Source organism: Mus musculus, chromosome 4 (genome assembly GCF_000001635.26).
Source record: "Mus musculus strain C57BL/6J chromosome 4, GRCm38.p6 C57BL/6J".
NCBI classification, from domain to species: domain Eukaryota; kingdom Metazoa; phylum Chordata; class Mammalia; order Rodentia; family Muridae; genus Mus; species Mus musculus.
In genome coordinates this window covers 151,450,404-151,466,130 of record NC_000070.6, presented here as the reverse complement: position 1 = coordinate 151,466,130, position 15,727 = coordinate 151,450,404, and the positions used below count along the sequence as shown (strand labels likewise).

The following is a 15,727-nucleotide window of genomic DNA, read 5'->3' as shown; positions in this document are numbered from 1 at the left end:
TGTTCCCCAAGCCGCTAAGACTTGGCGCTGTCTCAGTGACAAACCTCTGCCCAGACTGGGATCGGTCTCCAGGCTGCCCGTCTCTCTCTACCTACTTGTAGCAGTCAGCAAGCATGCCAGGTCACTGTGGAATTCCTCCCCATCTTTGTCCCAGAAGCCCCAAGTCTGCAAGCTGTGCAGACGAGGGGGTAGCGCCCAGAGTAGCCCACCTGAGTGCCTGGTCTATAACAGCGGCTCGGTAAACATTAACCGAATAAATTGCCAGGTGTCATAATAAAAGTTTTAGAGGGCCTTGTGGGAGCTGCAGGCACGAGGCATTAGTGAGTCCTCACAGACCCACTCTAGACCGACTTCTGGTCATTTCCATCCCCATGAACCCATAGCCCTTTCACCCTGTGACCTCTGACATCAATTTAGATAAACAAAACTGTGGTTAGCAGCCTGCATTTAAAGATCCTGGGGAAACGCACTTCCATTGTGGAGTTCTGAAAGCTCTTCATACCCTGGCTTACTGTCCACACAAAGCCATCTGGGCCTTACAGAGGGGCACCTGGCACCCCTAGCAGGAAGGTCTCTTTTCCCAAAGCTGTCTGGTGATGGTCTCTTTGCAGGCATTCACAGAGATCAGGCAAGATGGGCAGAGCAGACCCCATGCTGCTGGGTGATGCTATCAGCTGTGTCTTCTTGGGTTTAGAGAGAGGAAAAAACCCTACCAGACGAAGCTGTTGGGGCAGCAGCTTCCTGGGACCTACTGGTCTCCTGTGTCAAGAGCCGAAACAGCCGGGCGTTCCTGGCTCCTTGGTGGGGTGTCGGAGCTTCTGAATCTACTAGGTCGTTTATTGTCTGATAAGAAAGGCTCTTTTACGATTTTCAATTTGCCCTTATTTTAATGAAAAGAAGCTGGGGCTGGACCGCCCAAGAAGGAGATAATCAAATCAAGCAAATTGGCGTCCCTTTCTCCTCAGCTTGTTATTTCTATGGCTCCTGTTAGAATTTATTATAGAAAGCAATTGGTTTTCATATCTGGTGGATTGCAGCCTGGGGCAGACCTCATGGCTCCCCTTTGCCCATCATTCTACAGATATCCCGGAGTTACCATGCCTGAATGGCCGTGACCAGCCTGCTTGCCTTTTGTTGCCCATCCCCCCATCCCACCTCCAAATCATGAGGTCCCTATAAACAAGCCAGAGAGAAGATGCCTGGCTGCGGGCTAATAAACCAGCCCCGTGTCCTGTGAGATCCGAGCTGTCTCCATGGCTTCTTGGGGTTCGGTCCAGTGCTCTGTCAACCTTGCTGTGTGCGCCAGCCATTTATCATGGCTCTCCCTGGGTCTGTGTTGAGATAAGCAGGGGAGATGTCCTTTACCAGCCGTTTTCCCTCCCCATCCTACAACAGGAAGAGCCACAGCGCCGATGTACATCAGGCTCAGTCAGCCTTTTCGGAGGCCTTGTGCAAGGCGCTTCTCCACAGATGGACGGACATACGTGTCACACTGATCAGAAAGTGCCTTGGGGGGAAATCTCATGAGTACCTGGGGATTCCTAGTCAGGTCCCACAGAGAGGTACAATGCCCGTTTTACGTCCCTGGCCCTCACCTTATCAGCTGTGTGACTTTGGGCTCCTCCGTGTCTCCTCACCAAGGAGTCTGACACCCACCTGAAGTTACTGAAAGATTAAGATGGAAGCTGGTGGAGAGACTTTTCTGGCTTCTAGGACCAGACAAATGCTTAGTCAGTGACAGCTCTCCTTATTGTCATGGTTATCATTGACATTTTGGTCCAGGCCACCTGGTTCTAATGGTGCATGTAAATCAAGCTATTCATGGTGAAAAGATCAGGAGAGGCCCAGGTACATAAAGAACGTCTGCCTCAATTAAAGGTGACACTTTCCATTTTCTAACTGCCCTCTGGAGCGGAGATTTAGCACCGGCCTTGAGAATGGTATTGCGGTCTGGGCCCCATCATGAGGCTCTGCTTTACTCTCGGGGTCATGGCTTGCTGCCGATGGAAATGCACATGCTGCATTTTCCTGGACTAGGCCCTCCTCCATGCCTCTGGCAGGAAGGACAGGGCTGGAGGCAAAGACAACAGAGTGGACAGAGCCACTAAGCTTTTCTGGGGTTAGCTAGAGAAAGGGGAGTGCTTATCATGTGTAGGAGCCATCTGGATGTTCAGAGTCCTACTATGTGCAAGAACGTGTTGCTTTAAGGGAAAGTGTCGAAGACACACCTTAGAAATGCAGTGGAGCAAGAAATGATCTCTGTCACCTAGAGCCATGCAGCAGGCTGCAGTGAGGGCGGCAGGGCCGCAGGGCGGCAGGGCAGCCGTATGAGGGCTAGTCCACAAAAAAAAAAAAAAAAAAAAACCCGGTTCCTTCAGCAGCCGTTGGGTCTCACTGTCTGCATGGATGACACTGATGGGTTTTTGTTTGTTTTGGTGTTTGCTCTTTTTGAGATTCTGGAAGTGATCACGTTGAAAATGAGGGATCTAGGAGAGAGCCTCGAACCGGAGCTGTGTGGGTGTATTGACTTCTGTCTGATGTTGGAGATTGGAAAGAGTGTCTGGATGTTGGGTATCAGTGTGTGCCTCTGTGTGCTTGAGTGCATGCGCGCACGCACGCGTGTGCGCACACACACACACACACACACACACACACACACGTATAAATGTATGGGCAGAGAGTCCAGAGGTCCATGCTGAGTGTCCTCTTCTGCCTTTGTCAATGATCCGTCACACTTGTGAGGCAGGCTCTGCAGATCACTGATTAGACTGGGCAGGCTGACCAATGGGCTTTCGGGATCCACCGCTCTGCCCCCAACCCAGGCACCAGGATTACAGATGCCTGATGCCATCTGTTTTTTTTACACGGGTGCTGGGGATTGAACCCACGTCCTCAGGTTTGCAGGTAAGGGCTTTGCTGACTGAGCAGCTGCCCAGCTGCAGACTTCAGTTTTGAGGTTGAAGTTAGTGTTGGATTCAGTTCCTGGTTATTCCATAATTCTCCACCTTACATGTGTGTAGGAAACCGCTCATGGACACAGCCTCTCTCTGATCAGCGCCTGTCCATCATCTTCTGCCTTCCTTGTTGTTTAGGGATGGTTCTTTTCATGATGTGTGTCCCAGCTGCACCCCCATGATGCACCACTGCCTTGCCCTCTCAGTCTTCCCGCCATTGCTGTTGAGGGAGAACCCACAGAAAAGGAACAAGCAAGTAGGAGTTGTCATGAGATGTGTGTTACGTGCTGGGCAGGTGCTAAACAGCTTGCTCACGTCAGGTTCTCTGCAAGGAAGCAGAGGTGTTTATTCAAGGTGTGTAAGGAAGGGGCTGATCCCATGACAGTCACATTCCCTGTGGGGTCAGCTGTGGTCAGTGCTTGGCCAGCCTGGTCTCTTGACGACCCCCAGCCCTTCCACCCACTAATGCTATTGTGAAGTATAGCTCAGATGTACAATTTCATCAGTAAGTGCTTTAATCTGTATTTCTAAGTGATAAGAGACCTTTTAAAATATACTTCTGCATTGTAGTAATCAGTTCAAGTTACTCATATTTTTAAATAGCGAGACTGTTCAAGATTCATATCGTCTCACAAATTCCATATATATGTATGTGTGTAATGTGTGTATACCATACATATATTATATAGAAACATGCCTATATATTGTACACAAGTAACACACATATACTTACATATCATACACATATACACATATATACATATATACCCACATGGACACACACCACACACACATATGTATATATGTATAGATATGAATATATATATGTATACATACATACATATATACATACATACAAATATATTCATACAAATATGTATGCTCACATATACATGTAGATACACATGCCTATACATGTATATACACACATATACACATCTATACATAGACACATACACATACCTATACTCATTCTTATACACACACACACACACACACACACACACACACACACACACATAAAAACATGTATACACACATAAGTATATGTGTACACATTGTTTGGTCCAGTCAATCCCCACCTTAGGAACACTCACTGCGGTTGATGGTCGTGTTTCTGTCTGTCGTGATGTGTGTTCTGACTCCAGCTCGCTCCTACTCTCTCTTGTTCTGTGTCAAAGAACTGGCTGAGAAAACAGACCATTTGTCCTCGAGTGTCCCTACACGGTGTCTTTTAGGGCGTCCCTATCCCCTCTAGGGGACGGATAAAGTGGATGCTAGCTAGGCCCTGAGGCCAGTTTTTAAGGTCTTCTATTTTAATAGTGTTTTTATTTACTTCTTTGAGAATTTCATAAATATATGATATATTTTGATCATGCATACCCACCCCCCACCCCATTTCTCTGACTCCTCCCAGATCCCTCCCCACACCCCCCACACTTTATGTTCTCTCTCCTAGCTCTTTTGTCTTTGTTCAGTAGCAGAGTGTGTTCCCATGGAGGGACTCTTTCTACCAGGTCGTCTCCCTCTGGTGAGTCGCCTGAAGTGCTAACTCACTTGAGATTGCTACAATGGGACTGTCTCTGGCTCCCTTCCTTCCCCTCCCCCACCTCCCCTTCTTCCTCTTCTATTGGCTGGAGGGCTTTTGTAGAGCATATTCTCATTGGATAACCCAGAAGAGCCCTTTGACAGGGAAGGTTGGATGTGTGAGGCTTTCTCCTCACCTTTCTGGTTTTCCTCAGGTTTTCCCTGGCGTCCTCCAGCACTGAGCAGTGTGTGCCTTTATGGCCATTGCTTGTTTATTTTAGGATCACAATGAATCTAGAGACTAAACGTATTTAATGAGTTCTAACTGTATGTGTTTCTCATACTACTGTTCAAATTGTCCCGTGGCTGGTCGGCGGCGGAGCCTGGACAAGTGGCTCCCGGAGCTGTTTGCCATTTTCACACAAGTTTACATCTTTGATGCAGCTAATACTGTACTTAAAGGCAAAAAAAAAAAAAAACCACCAACAACAACACCAAACAAACAAACAAACAAACAAACAAAAAAACCCAAGCAAAAACAAACAAACAAAAAACCAAAACAAAACAGAAATAAATACATTTTCCTTAAAACTGGCAACAATGCAAAGTATTTGCTCACAACACTTCTATCCAATGAACTAAAGGACTAAGCAGGTCGATAAAGGAAGAAAAGGAGATAAAAGACAGCCGTGGCAGAAAGGAGGAAACTAAGTAATGTCATTCATGTGTATGTCTTGATTTCACACGTAGGATGTCTATATAATCTACAGAAACTTGACGGGAACTAATGAATGTGGAAGCTGGAGGTACAGACAAGACTGCCACGGTCAGCTTTCCTGTATCTCTAAGAAAATACCCAGAGGAAAGCCATTTTAAAAAGAAACAGTTGCTTTGATTCACGGCCCGTGGGGACGGCCCATCAGTCACAAAGCTGCAGAGCCAGGAGCTCGAGGTGGCAGCTCACATTGTTACCACAGTCAGGAAAGGAACTTCCTGACTGGATGCTGGAGCACAGATCTTCTCCTGCCTTTTATTTTATTATGAATTATTATCGTGTATTATAGAGGTATGCGTGTGCCTAGTTGTAATACACGACATGGTGACCCTGTGGTGACCAGGCAACACCTTGAGTCAGTCTCACCTTCCACATTTACATAGGTTCTGAGGATCAGCTTGCACACAAGGTGTCTTGTCTCTGGAGCTAGCAAGCTCCCTTTATCCAGCACGGTTGGTTCCCAAGGCCAGGGAATAGTCTTCCCATGTCTGCTAAACTAATCTACATAATCCCTCAGAGGTTGGCTCAGGGCTAGCCTAATCTAGACAGTCCCTCACAGGTGTGCCTGTAGGCTTGCCTCCCAGGCGACCTCAAATCCTATCAGCTGTTGTCATCACAGAGCTCAATACAGAGAAGTCAGTTATACATCGAGGAGGTAGAAAGAAAGAGCCCTGGTGTGAAATTAAGGAAACAATTCCATTCACCAAGAACATTAAATAGAATAAATTAATTAGCACGAGTTAACTTTTAATACCTGTACATTGCAAACTCTAATGTCTTCTTCAGGGAGAGCCCAGATTCACATAGTTGGAGAGACCATTCCACGTTCATGGAGTTAAAAGCCGCATTATGGGACATAGCAGAAACACTCAGTACTATCAGGGCAGTGTCTCTCTCCAAACTGACCTCTTGATTCAATCCTATCCTCTTCCCCAGGGCGTGGAGAGACAATTCTGAGGTTAAGAACACTTGCTGCTCCTGGAGAGGATCAGGGTTCCAGGCCCAGCACTCACCCCATGGGCCCAACCGTGTAGCTCCAGTTTCAGGGGATTCGGTACTTTCTTCTGGTCTCTGCGGCCCCTGCATCAGCACACCAATGTTGATAAGATATCTATGCAGGCACTGACACATACACATTAAAAAAACAACAACAAAAAACCTTCAGTCCTTATCCTCGATCCCCAAATTGTCAAGTTAATCAATGGGTATGGGAACCCAAAGGTCTTGGAATAGCCAAAAATGACTGTACAGGGGCGGCGTGGTTGGAAGACTCGGGGTCCCTGATGTCATATCTGCAGCTGTCAAAATGATTGGCACGAGGATGGAGAACAGGGCGGGACTTGAGGGTCAAGAATAAAACCTTATGTTTATGCTTAGTTTATTTTCAAACATTCAGTGGATGGGTGGCGAGGCAGGATAGACATTTTCAGTCTGAAAGATGGATGTGAGACAATCAGATATCTACATAGCAGAAATCAGCTTAGACCCTTGCATCCCAGCATCACACACTACTACAAAGTGCACCCCAGGCCTAATGAGAGAGCTGCAAACGTAAAACTCTTAGAAGAAGACAGGAGATTTTTATGACCTTGGACTAGATAACAAGTCACTTCATCCCTAATAGTACTAGTTAGTAGGAGAAAAATGATAACCTGGATTTTTAACAAAAATTAAAAGAAAATTAGGAAAAAACTCCCTCAATTTATGGGCTTAATGGTAAAGTATTTCCATTAGGACTTTATGTAAGGAGCTTCGGCAGCAAGTCAAAAATCTAGCAATTTAACTGAAAATGGGCTAAAGATTCAAATAGAATTTACCAAAGAAATTCTACGAATAGCTAATACGGACATGAAAAGATGGTTAACACCAGTAGTCATTAGGGAAATGCAAATTAAAACGACCACACACCCACTAGTGTGGCTTCGGTCCAAAAGACAGAGCATGGAGGAGGGTGAGAGGATACCAGATCACCCTCGCATCCGCATGGCAGGGGGGTGGGAATGGAGCAGCCGCTGTGGAGAGCCATCTAACGCCTTTGCCTGATATAATCTGATACAGCCAGCTCACACGGGTTATCACTGAGTTTTGAATTGTGGTTAGAAAAGTGTCGTTCCCTTTGATAATAAAAGAGTCCACTTATATTTTCTTCTCCAGTGTTACGGTTTTTATCTATTAGATGGAGAGTTACTGGTCTGCTTAGAGGTGATGTGTCAGTGGGAGAGGGGTAACCCTCAAAGGTACCTTTTCCTAGTTCCTCTCCTGTGATCTTAGTATTGCATGCTAAAACGCTGGTGCCTTCCCTCACTGACACATGGCTTAGGCAAATCTTGATCTTTTGACGTTCCTGCCCCAGCCTCCCCAAATAGCTCGGATTACAGCCTACGCCACCATGCCTGTCTCTCAGCTTCTTTACCGGGTTTATCTGGTTCTTCTTGATATTTATGTCTTATAAAATGGCATAAATTCACTTACTGTACTTGTATGTGCATGAGTGTGAGAGAGCATATGTCTGGGCACTGTATGCATGCAGGAGGTCAGAAGAGGATGTCAGATGCCCTGGAACTTGAGTTACAGGTGGTTGTGAGCTTCCGCGTGGGTCCTGGGAACTGAAGAGGGGTCTTCTAAAAGCCCTGTAAGCATTTTAAACCATTGAGCCATCTCTCTAACCCCCTAAGTAATTTTATTAAAAAAAATTCTACATTTAAAAAAAAATCCTAGTGGTGGTCTCCTTGTCAGAAATTAACTCAAGGGAAGGACCATACTTTAGGGCCATACTTCACCCTAACCAAGGCTACATTTTTGAATGCATCAAAACCTGCTTTTAAAACTTTTAGAAGATTTTGCAGTTGTCTTCAGGTTGGATCACTTTCTTATTCAAGCCTCTTGTATATTTAAATTTTCTTTAAGTTTTCCTTTGTCTTTATTGTAGACAGGCTCTTATCATTCTATCAACATTCTTCAATTATCTTTCATGTGAATGTATATATATGTGTGTGTGTGTGTGTGTGTGTGTGTGTGTGTGTGTGTGTATCTATCTTTACTATCTATCATCTATCTAATGATCTATCATCTATCTATCATCTATCTATCTATCTATCTATCTATCTATCCATCCATCCATCCATCCATCCATCTATCTACATTTGTTTTCTGTTATGATCAAACTCCAGGACCAAAGTGACTTGTAGGAGAAAGGTCTATTTGGCTTACAGCCCCCGAGGGTTAGAGTCAGTCATGGAGGGAAGCATGGTAACAGACGACAGCAATGGTGGCTGGAGCAGAAGCTGAGGTCTCGTAGCTTGAACCACAAACAGGAAGTAGAGAAAGGAAGCAGGGAATGTTGCCTGGCTTTGAAGCCTCAAAGCTCATCCCAGCTTCCTTCAGAGAGACCACACCTCCTAACCTTATACAAACAACCCCAGCAATGGGTAACCAAGTGTTCAGACATCTGAGCCTACCAGGGACCTTCTTCTTTAAACTGTCATACTGTCCAGTCTCTGTCATCTTTCTGTCCCTCTGCCCACCCTCCAACGCACTCATCTTCCTATAGCACACGTATGTGCATTTTAAACATTGTTATAGTTTGCAAAGCTTTCCTGTACTCCAAGGAATTTTTTTCCTCCACTGTGCAGAGTGTAGCCGATTCTCATAACTGTTAGTTTCTTAGATGAAAGGGTTACTTGGATAGAGGCTTCCTGCTTAGAACAAAGCTCCCCACGGCCACATTCTCCGCTGTAGCTCTTGTGCACCAGTGCAGTACCAGTGGGGCTTGGGAAGTTTCCCCAAGGCTCTCTCAGACTGTCTGCCTTGGCTTAGATGTCCCAGAAGGAGATCCTAAAAGGAAGATGAGAGTCTAGCTCAGGACCTCAAGAAGCCACAGTAGGGAGTGTGGAGGTGACAGAGTTGATGTAAATAAAGGACTTGTTCCTCAGTAGGTCTCCATGGACTCCAGAATAGAAGTGTGAGGACCAGATAGAGCAGCCAGAGTTACCTTAGCTTGGGGGTGGAGCCAGGATAGCTCTAGAGTTATCCATCACAGGAAAGGAAGCCTGGAACAAACCCAGAGTTACCCCTGTAGCAGAAGGAAAGACCCTGGACATCCCAATTATCTTAGTTGTGGGAGGTCAAGTCTGGGACAGCCTGGGTTTCTCCAGATATAGAATGTATGCCTGAGATAGCCCCAGATCTACCCCAGTCACAGGAAGTGAACCTGGAACAGCTCTGGAGTTACATCCAGATGCTATAGATGAGTAGAATAGATAGCTCAGGCTTCGCTTTATGAAGAGAGGAAGTCTGGCCTCCACCCTCCTGATACCTGGTGCTTGCTAAGGTTGCATGGGACTCTACTGATCCCAGCCAGGAGAGCAGACCAGGATTTAGTCTCTGCTCACCTAGCAGCCTTGGCTTCTCTGGTACCCACAGACTTACCAGGCACTGCAGCATAAAGACTGGGTTATCTGGGGATGCCGGCAGTGCCTCCTCCACCGAGTTGATGTGCAGGTGAGATCATATGCAGATGACAGGTGTGCAGATATCTCCCATCACAGCAGGTACCTGTGAATGACTAGGGCACAGAAGGCTGGACAGGGTTAGGTTGTTGGCTACACTTTCCATATCCTCGACCTGCATCTGCATTCCTGCCTCTCTGCCCCACCTGAAGTGGACCGGTAATTAATGAAGCTCCTCTGTGTCAGCGCCTAAGGCCGAGTCCTTCTTCTCCACCCTAACGCCCACCTCCTTGACCCTCCCTCCTTCTTGGATCCCTTCCCTCAGGCTCAGACTTGCTGTGCTTGCGTTGGGATGGCAGCACAGCCTCTCTGATGCTGTTCTGTGAGGCACATGGCTCCTTCTCTGGGTGGGGGGCATTTTTTCCTTTATCACTGCCAGGGCCTGGACTGTGGTGAAGCCTCCCTCCATATCACAAAGGGCAGAAGCAAACTGAAGTGGACCAGAGGAGAGGGCTGCACACTGCTGGGCTTTGTCAGTCACGGTGAATTGGCTGAGGATTCCATTCATTGAGGTCATTTTAGCTGAACGCTGAAGCTCCCCTGGGGATGGTGTCCTGTTAAAGTGACAGTGACAGACAAGGCCACTCTCAGAAACTTAAGCTGAGGTCAACAGAACTGTACATGACAGAGTTTGAGGGAGTCCCCTCTTTGGGGGGAACCTTTTGCAATCCTTACCAATGGCAGGGTTGGGACAAGTCACAGGCCATTTCTTGGTCCCTAGAAGTGGTGGCTTACTCTGAGGTCTTCAGAAGGTAGTTTTGTTTGGTTTTGCTTCGTTTTGATTGATCAGGGTGTCCCTGTCCTCTTTCCATGTGTCCTCACCACTCCTGAGGGAGGGCAGGGCCACAGAGTCCTTTTGCTTGCCTCAACCTACTCCTTCCAGCCACCCACCACCCCTCCAGCCAGTGGCCTTAAGGATGGGAGCTGGGGTTTGGGGACCTTTTGCTAGGTGTTCGAGGGACTGAGAGGGCTCACCGTGGACTGAGGGTGCAGTGCTAGTGGCTAGAGCTACTGTGTCTGAAGGAGACTCATACAATCCCTCCCCTCTCTGCAACCTCGCTCCCATGAAGAAATGGAGACCAACTATGGGGGTTCCAGTGCAGACTGGTAGGCTCTGATGGGTATGGTATGTGACAGTGTCCTGTCAAGCTGCAGAGCTGTTTTCTGCCATCATTTCAGTTGGTGCAGGCTGAGGAAGGAAACAAACCAATTGTGCCTAATCAGGGAACAGTTCAGTGTAGGGAGGCCCCACGAGAGTAGGTAATCTCCCGTGGAATTGCTCTCTAGTCTTCCTGCGGCTGCCTGGTGACACAGCCAGGCTGGGTGGGAACTACTATTAGCTGTAATCACGCTGGAGGGTTGGGTTTTCTAGACAATGGAAGATTATGCCATCAATACTCAGTGTTCTGTCCGATGTTGAAATGGCACATTGGGCAACAGAAGAAGCCAAGCTTAGAGGCAGGAGGAAGGATTGGCTGTTTCCTCCCCCCACCTCTACCACAGTGGAAAGAAGCTGGCCAAGGTGCATCCATGTGACCCACTGCTGTGCAGCAGATGAAGATCTGGCTCAGAGCAGGATGGAGTGCCCCTGGCTCCAACACAGGCACACACACACACACACACACACACACACACACACACACACACACACCATGGCAAGCCTTTCTGTGCCCAGTAGTCAGGTGCAGGTGGCACACAGCCCGGCCACTGGGTGAGCACGCTGGCTTCAGGGCTGAATCTGCCCATGTCTGCACCTGCAGAGACTTTATTCTGGGAATGGCTTTACTGTAGCACCTGCTGTCAGCAGCGGAGGCCCTTAGCTCTCTCTCTCTCTCTTTGTAGATTCCTACCCAAAATATATGGCTATGGCACCTTTACACCTCCCCCCGCAACACACACACACACTACTTCTCTGCTTTCTGTGGCTGAGTAATGCCTCTTCTTTGGGAAATCCAAGGTTTTGTTTGGTTTTGTTTGATGCAGGGTCTTGTATGTCCCAGGCTGGTACTGAGCACATTGTTTGGCCAAGAATGACCATGAACATCTGCTCTTCCTGACTCCACCTCCTAAGTCCTGGGCTATAGCACTCTGCCCAGCTTGTTACATGGGTGCTATATTACATGGCAAGTACTTTATTGACTGAGCCCTGTCCTCAGCTCTGCTTGTTCATCTTAAACATCACAGGAATATCCACCCTGTCCTTGGCATTTAGAAAGCGGGCTGCCATTTTCCTAAGCTACCCTGGCCGTGGACAGAGCAGATGAGTGTTCCTCGTGTTATCTAAGATCTCTGAGGGCTGAAGCTCAGATGGGGAGCAGTCGGGTGCTGTGCTTGCCAGGGAAGGAGGATCTTCATGCCCCTCTGTATCCAGCAGTAATCTAAACGCACGCAATGAATCAAGAGAGGTTGGCCTCGGCACCCAGAGCTTCCATTGGTCTGTTCTTAACGTAGTCATCTAGCGTCTGCGTTAAACTTATTTATTCCCTAATGCTGGATGATGGATTAAAAGATGTGTAGAAAATCCTTCTACAAGAGATAAGATATTGCAGGCTGCTACAACACCCTCGGCTCTTTTTGCACTCTCTCTCTCTTTCTCTCTCTCTCTCTCTCTCTCTCTCTCTCTCTGTTTTGCTTACTTTTCGCTACAGAGCTCAGGGCGCCCACACCATATATCCTGATTAGTTTGTGGAAATTACTAAGGGGTTGTTTTTTAAGCCTATCATTGACACATTTAATTCATTAGGAACCAAATCCACAAGCAAATTCCAGCTGCCATAAAACACGGTTAATCCGGGGAACCGCAATAAAAGGTGAAAAATTACGTCCCAGAAAATGTGGGATATTGCTTTTTTTTTCTATAGAGACTTTTACTGGTCTGTGGTATCCTTCTTCATAAATTTCCCTTCTGCTCAGTTCTCTCAGTAATTTAACCCTTTGTTGTTTGCAGACCGCAGAATGGCTCCATGATACTCTACAACAGGAAGAAAGTGAAGTACAGGAAAGACGGGTACTGCTGGAAGAAGAGGAAAGATGGGAAAACGACCAGAGAGGACCACATGAAGCTCAAAGTCCAGGGAGTTGAGGTAAAGGGCAAAAAAGGCTTTCCTGTCCCCCCCACATGTCATTTTTGGGCCACCACAGAGAATTTGGAATCTCTTGCAAATGACCTGATGCCCGTCACCAGTGTCTAAAGAAATCTTGTTTGCCAAGTCCCTGCTGTTGGCATTGGCTCCTGCTCTCTTACCCCAGAGTTTCTCCTCCCTTTTCTATGCCTCCAACCATGGTCTAAGTGCTCTATTGAGGGTGTCACTGGTGTGTGGATGGGGATTGGCCAGGTGCCTGCAGGTTCCTCTTCTGTGCTTGCCATGGGTGTGTTTCTGAGTGCATTGGGGGGAGGGGGGTGCAGGTGTCAGGGAAGGCAGGTGTCATCATGAGGAAGTACCCTTGCAAGGTGCTTCAGCCAGCTGGTAATGCCCTTCAGGGCTGAGCAATTCTTCCCCGGGCTGACCAATAGTCTATCTCCGTGTGGGTGTTTCAGCTTCAGCAGAGGTTAAGGATAATGATGTGATAGGTTGTCTGGAGAGCTCCTCCAGAGTTGGCGCAGAGAGGGATCTGCAAAGAGGGTGCAGAACGGTGAACAAACTCAGCTTGTGATTTCCTGGAGGCAACCTTGCTATTCTGTCTCTGAGACATGGGCAGCCTTAGAGAGGGCCCTTCCCTTCGGAGGCGCCCTCCAACCAGGTGGCCCATAGGACCTGCTAATTAGCCAGAACCTGCTCTTCCTCATTCCTTAACAGTCCCACCAAAAGTCTTACTTGCCACCCCCAAAGGGATGTGGTCACCACTACCATGGGCAAAGATATCAGAAGCCTTCCATGATCGAGCTGCCATTTCAGGGAGGTCAAAGGCAGGTGTCCTCGCTGCTTCTGTCATGACGAGTGTCCAGCACATCGCAGTGACAGCGAAGACTGTGAGCCCACTTGAGTTCTGAGGGTTGCCCTTGGGCACTGACGTTTCATCGTGACACACTTTGTCGTGGAGATTTTTCTCCCCTATATTAATTATGTGCTTTTATGGCTGCCAAAAATAGCATCAAATGGCTTTTATTATATTACCCCGTGGAGAGAGATAACTTTCGTTTTATGTGTGTGTTTTTTTTTTTTTAATATACCAATAAGAATTGTTTTATGATGATGAATAAGAAAAGCCTCGGTATGAGAAACTCCAGTCCCCTCTCCTCTGCCTCGTGTGCAGTGTGGTTTAATTGACTGTATGGAACATTAATGTGCAGATTACCCGAATGTGCTGCTGGAAAGAACCATCTCCAGGATTGTGACCAGCGTCCTGCTAATACATAGATAGCATTAGCTCTTCTTGCAGGGAGCCCAGAGAGGTGGGGCTTCCTCTCTGGGAGGAGAGCTTTCTCTGATGGCCCCACAATAGAAGAATAGGTACACACAGAGAGAAAGCTTGGGTGGGGACCAAGAGAAAGGAAGCTGCTTATGCAGGGACATAGGGAGCCTGCAGGATTTCACACTAAACCTCAGCAAGCAGCCCCCGTGCCCGGAGGCCTACGGTATATTTCATCTTTAGTAATACGTAAATCAGGAACTCCTGGCTGTAAGTAACAGCAGGGTGGAATTCGTCCTCAGCAGTAGCTGGGAAGCCTAGGGAAAAAAAAGCCACCGCGTTCATTTTCCTCCCTCTTGTTATAAATTAGAATTGTCACCGGATGGAGTGAGAATGATTTATGGCTATTTTTAGGCCATATTTATGTTGGGAGTTATTTGTGGTTCTCAGCTTTGCAGTCTACAGCCTGGTCCCTCGGATCTGGAGGAGGGGGACACATGCAAACCAGGAAGGGTCTTCTATGACCTACGGCTGGCTGCGAACAGTCCTGTGGGTGCTGGGACTGAGAGGCCTCCATGACAATGCGTTGGCCAATGGCACGGCCTTTGTTTCCGGCTTTTGGAGAGAGAGAAAGGCTACTTGCAGTTCTGCTTCTCGGTGGCTGGTTTTCCCCATTTCACTTGGCTTATTATCCCACTGAACCAGATATCCAATACAGGGTGCATACCGTACCTGCTTTGGTGAATCGCTGTGCTGTCTGTAGAGAAAGAAAGATGTGCGTTCACTGCCGTGGACTCATAGGTGGCCATGTTTGCACATGACGCTCAACAGTGCGGAGAGGTGCGGAAGGCTGAGCATTAGACTAAGTGTCCCCAGGAGTCCAGAATGGGCTTGGGTTACCAGAAGTGGGATGCAAAATGAATTCTTGGAAGTTGGGGACTATTGGGAATAATTGACATCTTGTCTTCCAGTTCATGACCTAATATCACCTGCTAAGCTGAATCTATGTTATTTTACATTCTAAACGGTTCTATCTAAACGGTAGGACTCTCTACTTAAATACTGAAGCAGGTCCCTGGACTTTTAGAAGCCTTCCAGACTTTAGGGATCATAATTACTGTTTCACTAAGTGGCCTCACACAGGGGCTCTTGGGAGAAATCCGGACCGAGAATTGCTGGGTGTGAGAGTTTTAGTTTGTCCAGACAATGCCAAATTGCTCTTGAGCGACTGTTCAAATTACATACCTACCAGCACTGGAAATGACCACTTCCCCTGTGCCCTCTGGCACACTGGTCCTCAGAAGATAGTACTCTGTGCAATTTGAATTAAGTTTCTCTCTCTTATTCATGGGAATGGGGTCCTTCTTGTTGAATTAATTGCCTCTCCATAGTTATGGAAAATTTAAATAGCCAAGAAGAAGGATTTTTTCCCCCTATATCAGCACCTGTACTTCCTCCGTGTTTCTATGATAGCTGGTGATCTGGAGCAGGGCTGGGAAGCCTAGTGGGCCACCTCCACCAGCTGCTGTGGTGTCACGTACAAGACTTTACTGTGTGGAGTCTGCTTGTTCACTGTAGATTCACCAGGCAGGTCCTGTGACTAGCACCTGCGT

The 15,727-nt window shown here is 47.3% G+C and overlaps 1 protein-coding gene and 1 long non-coding RNA gene across 5 annotated transcripts in view; one reads left to right on the top strand and one right to left on the bottom strand.

Annotated features, from left to right (window-relative positions):
• Camta1 (calmodulin binding transcription activator 1) overlaps positions 1-15,727 on the top strand; it is an 802,246-nt gene that overhangs the window by 395,638 nt on the left and 390,881 nt on the right. For 2 of the 4 annotated variants that reach the window (XM_030253047.1, XM_017319880.2), the window contains one exon: positions 12,712-14,249. In XM_030253047.1, the coding sequence (XP_030108907.1) occupies positions 12,712-12,955 (244 nt within the window). In that variant the 3' untranslated portion in view covers positions 12,956-14,249. Of the gene's footprint in view, positions 1-12,711; positions 14,250-15,727 lie in introns of those variants that run through there. The other 2 variants (XR_390718.3, NM_001081557.3) reach the window with 2 other exon arrangements.
• Gm30344 lies at positions 9,004-9,986 on the bottom strand. Its single transcript, XR_003955321.1, has 3 exons — positions 9,685-9,986; positions 9,248-9,305; positions 9,004-9,090 (listed from the first exon to the last, which is right to left on the bottom strand). It is a non-coding gene; the product is annotated as a predicted gene, 30344 (long non-coding RNA).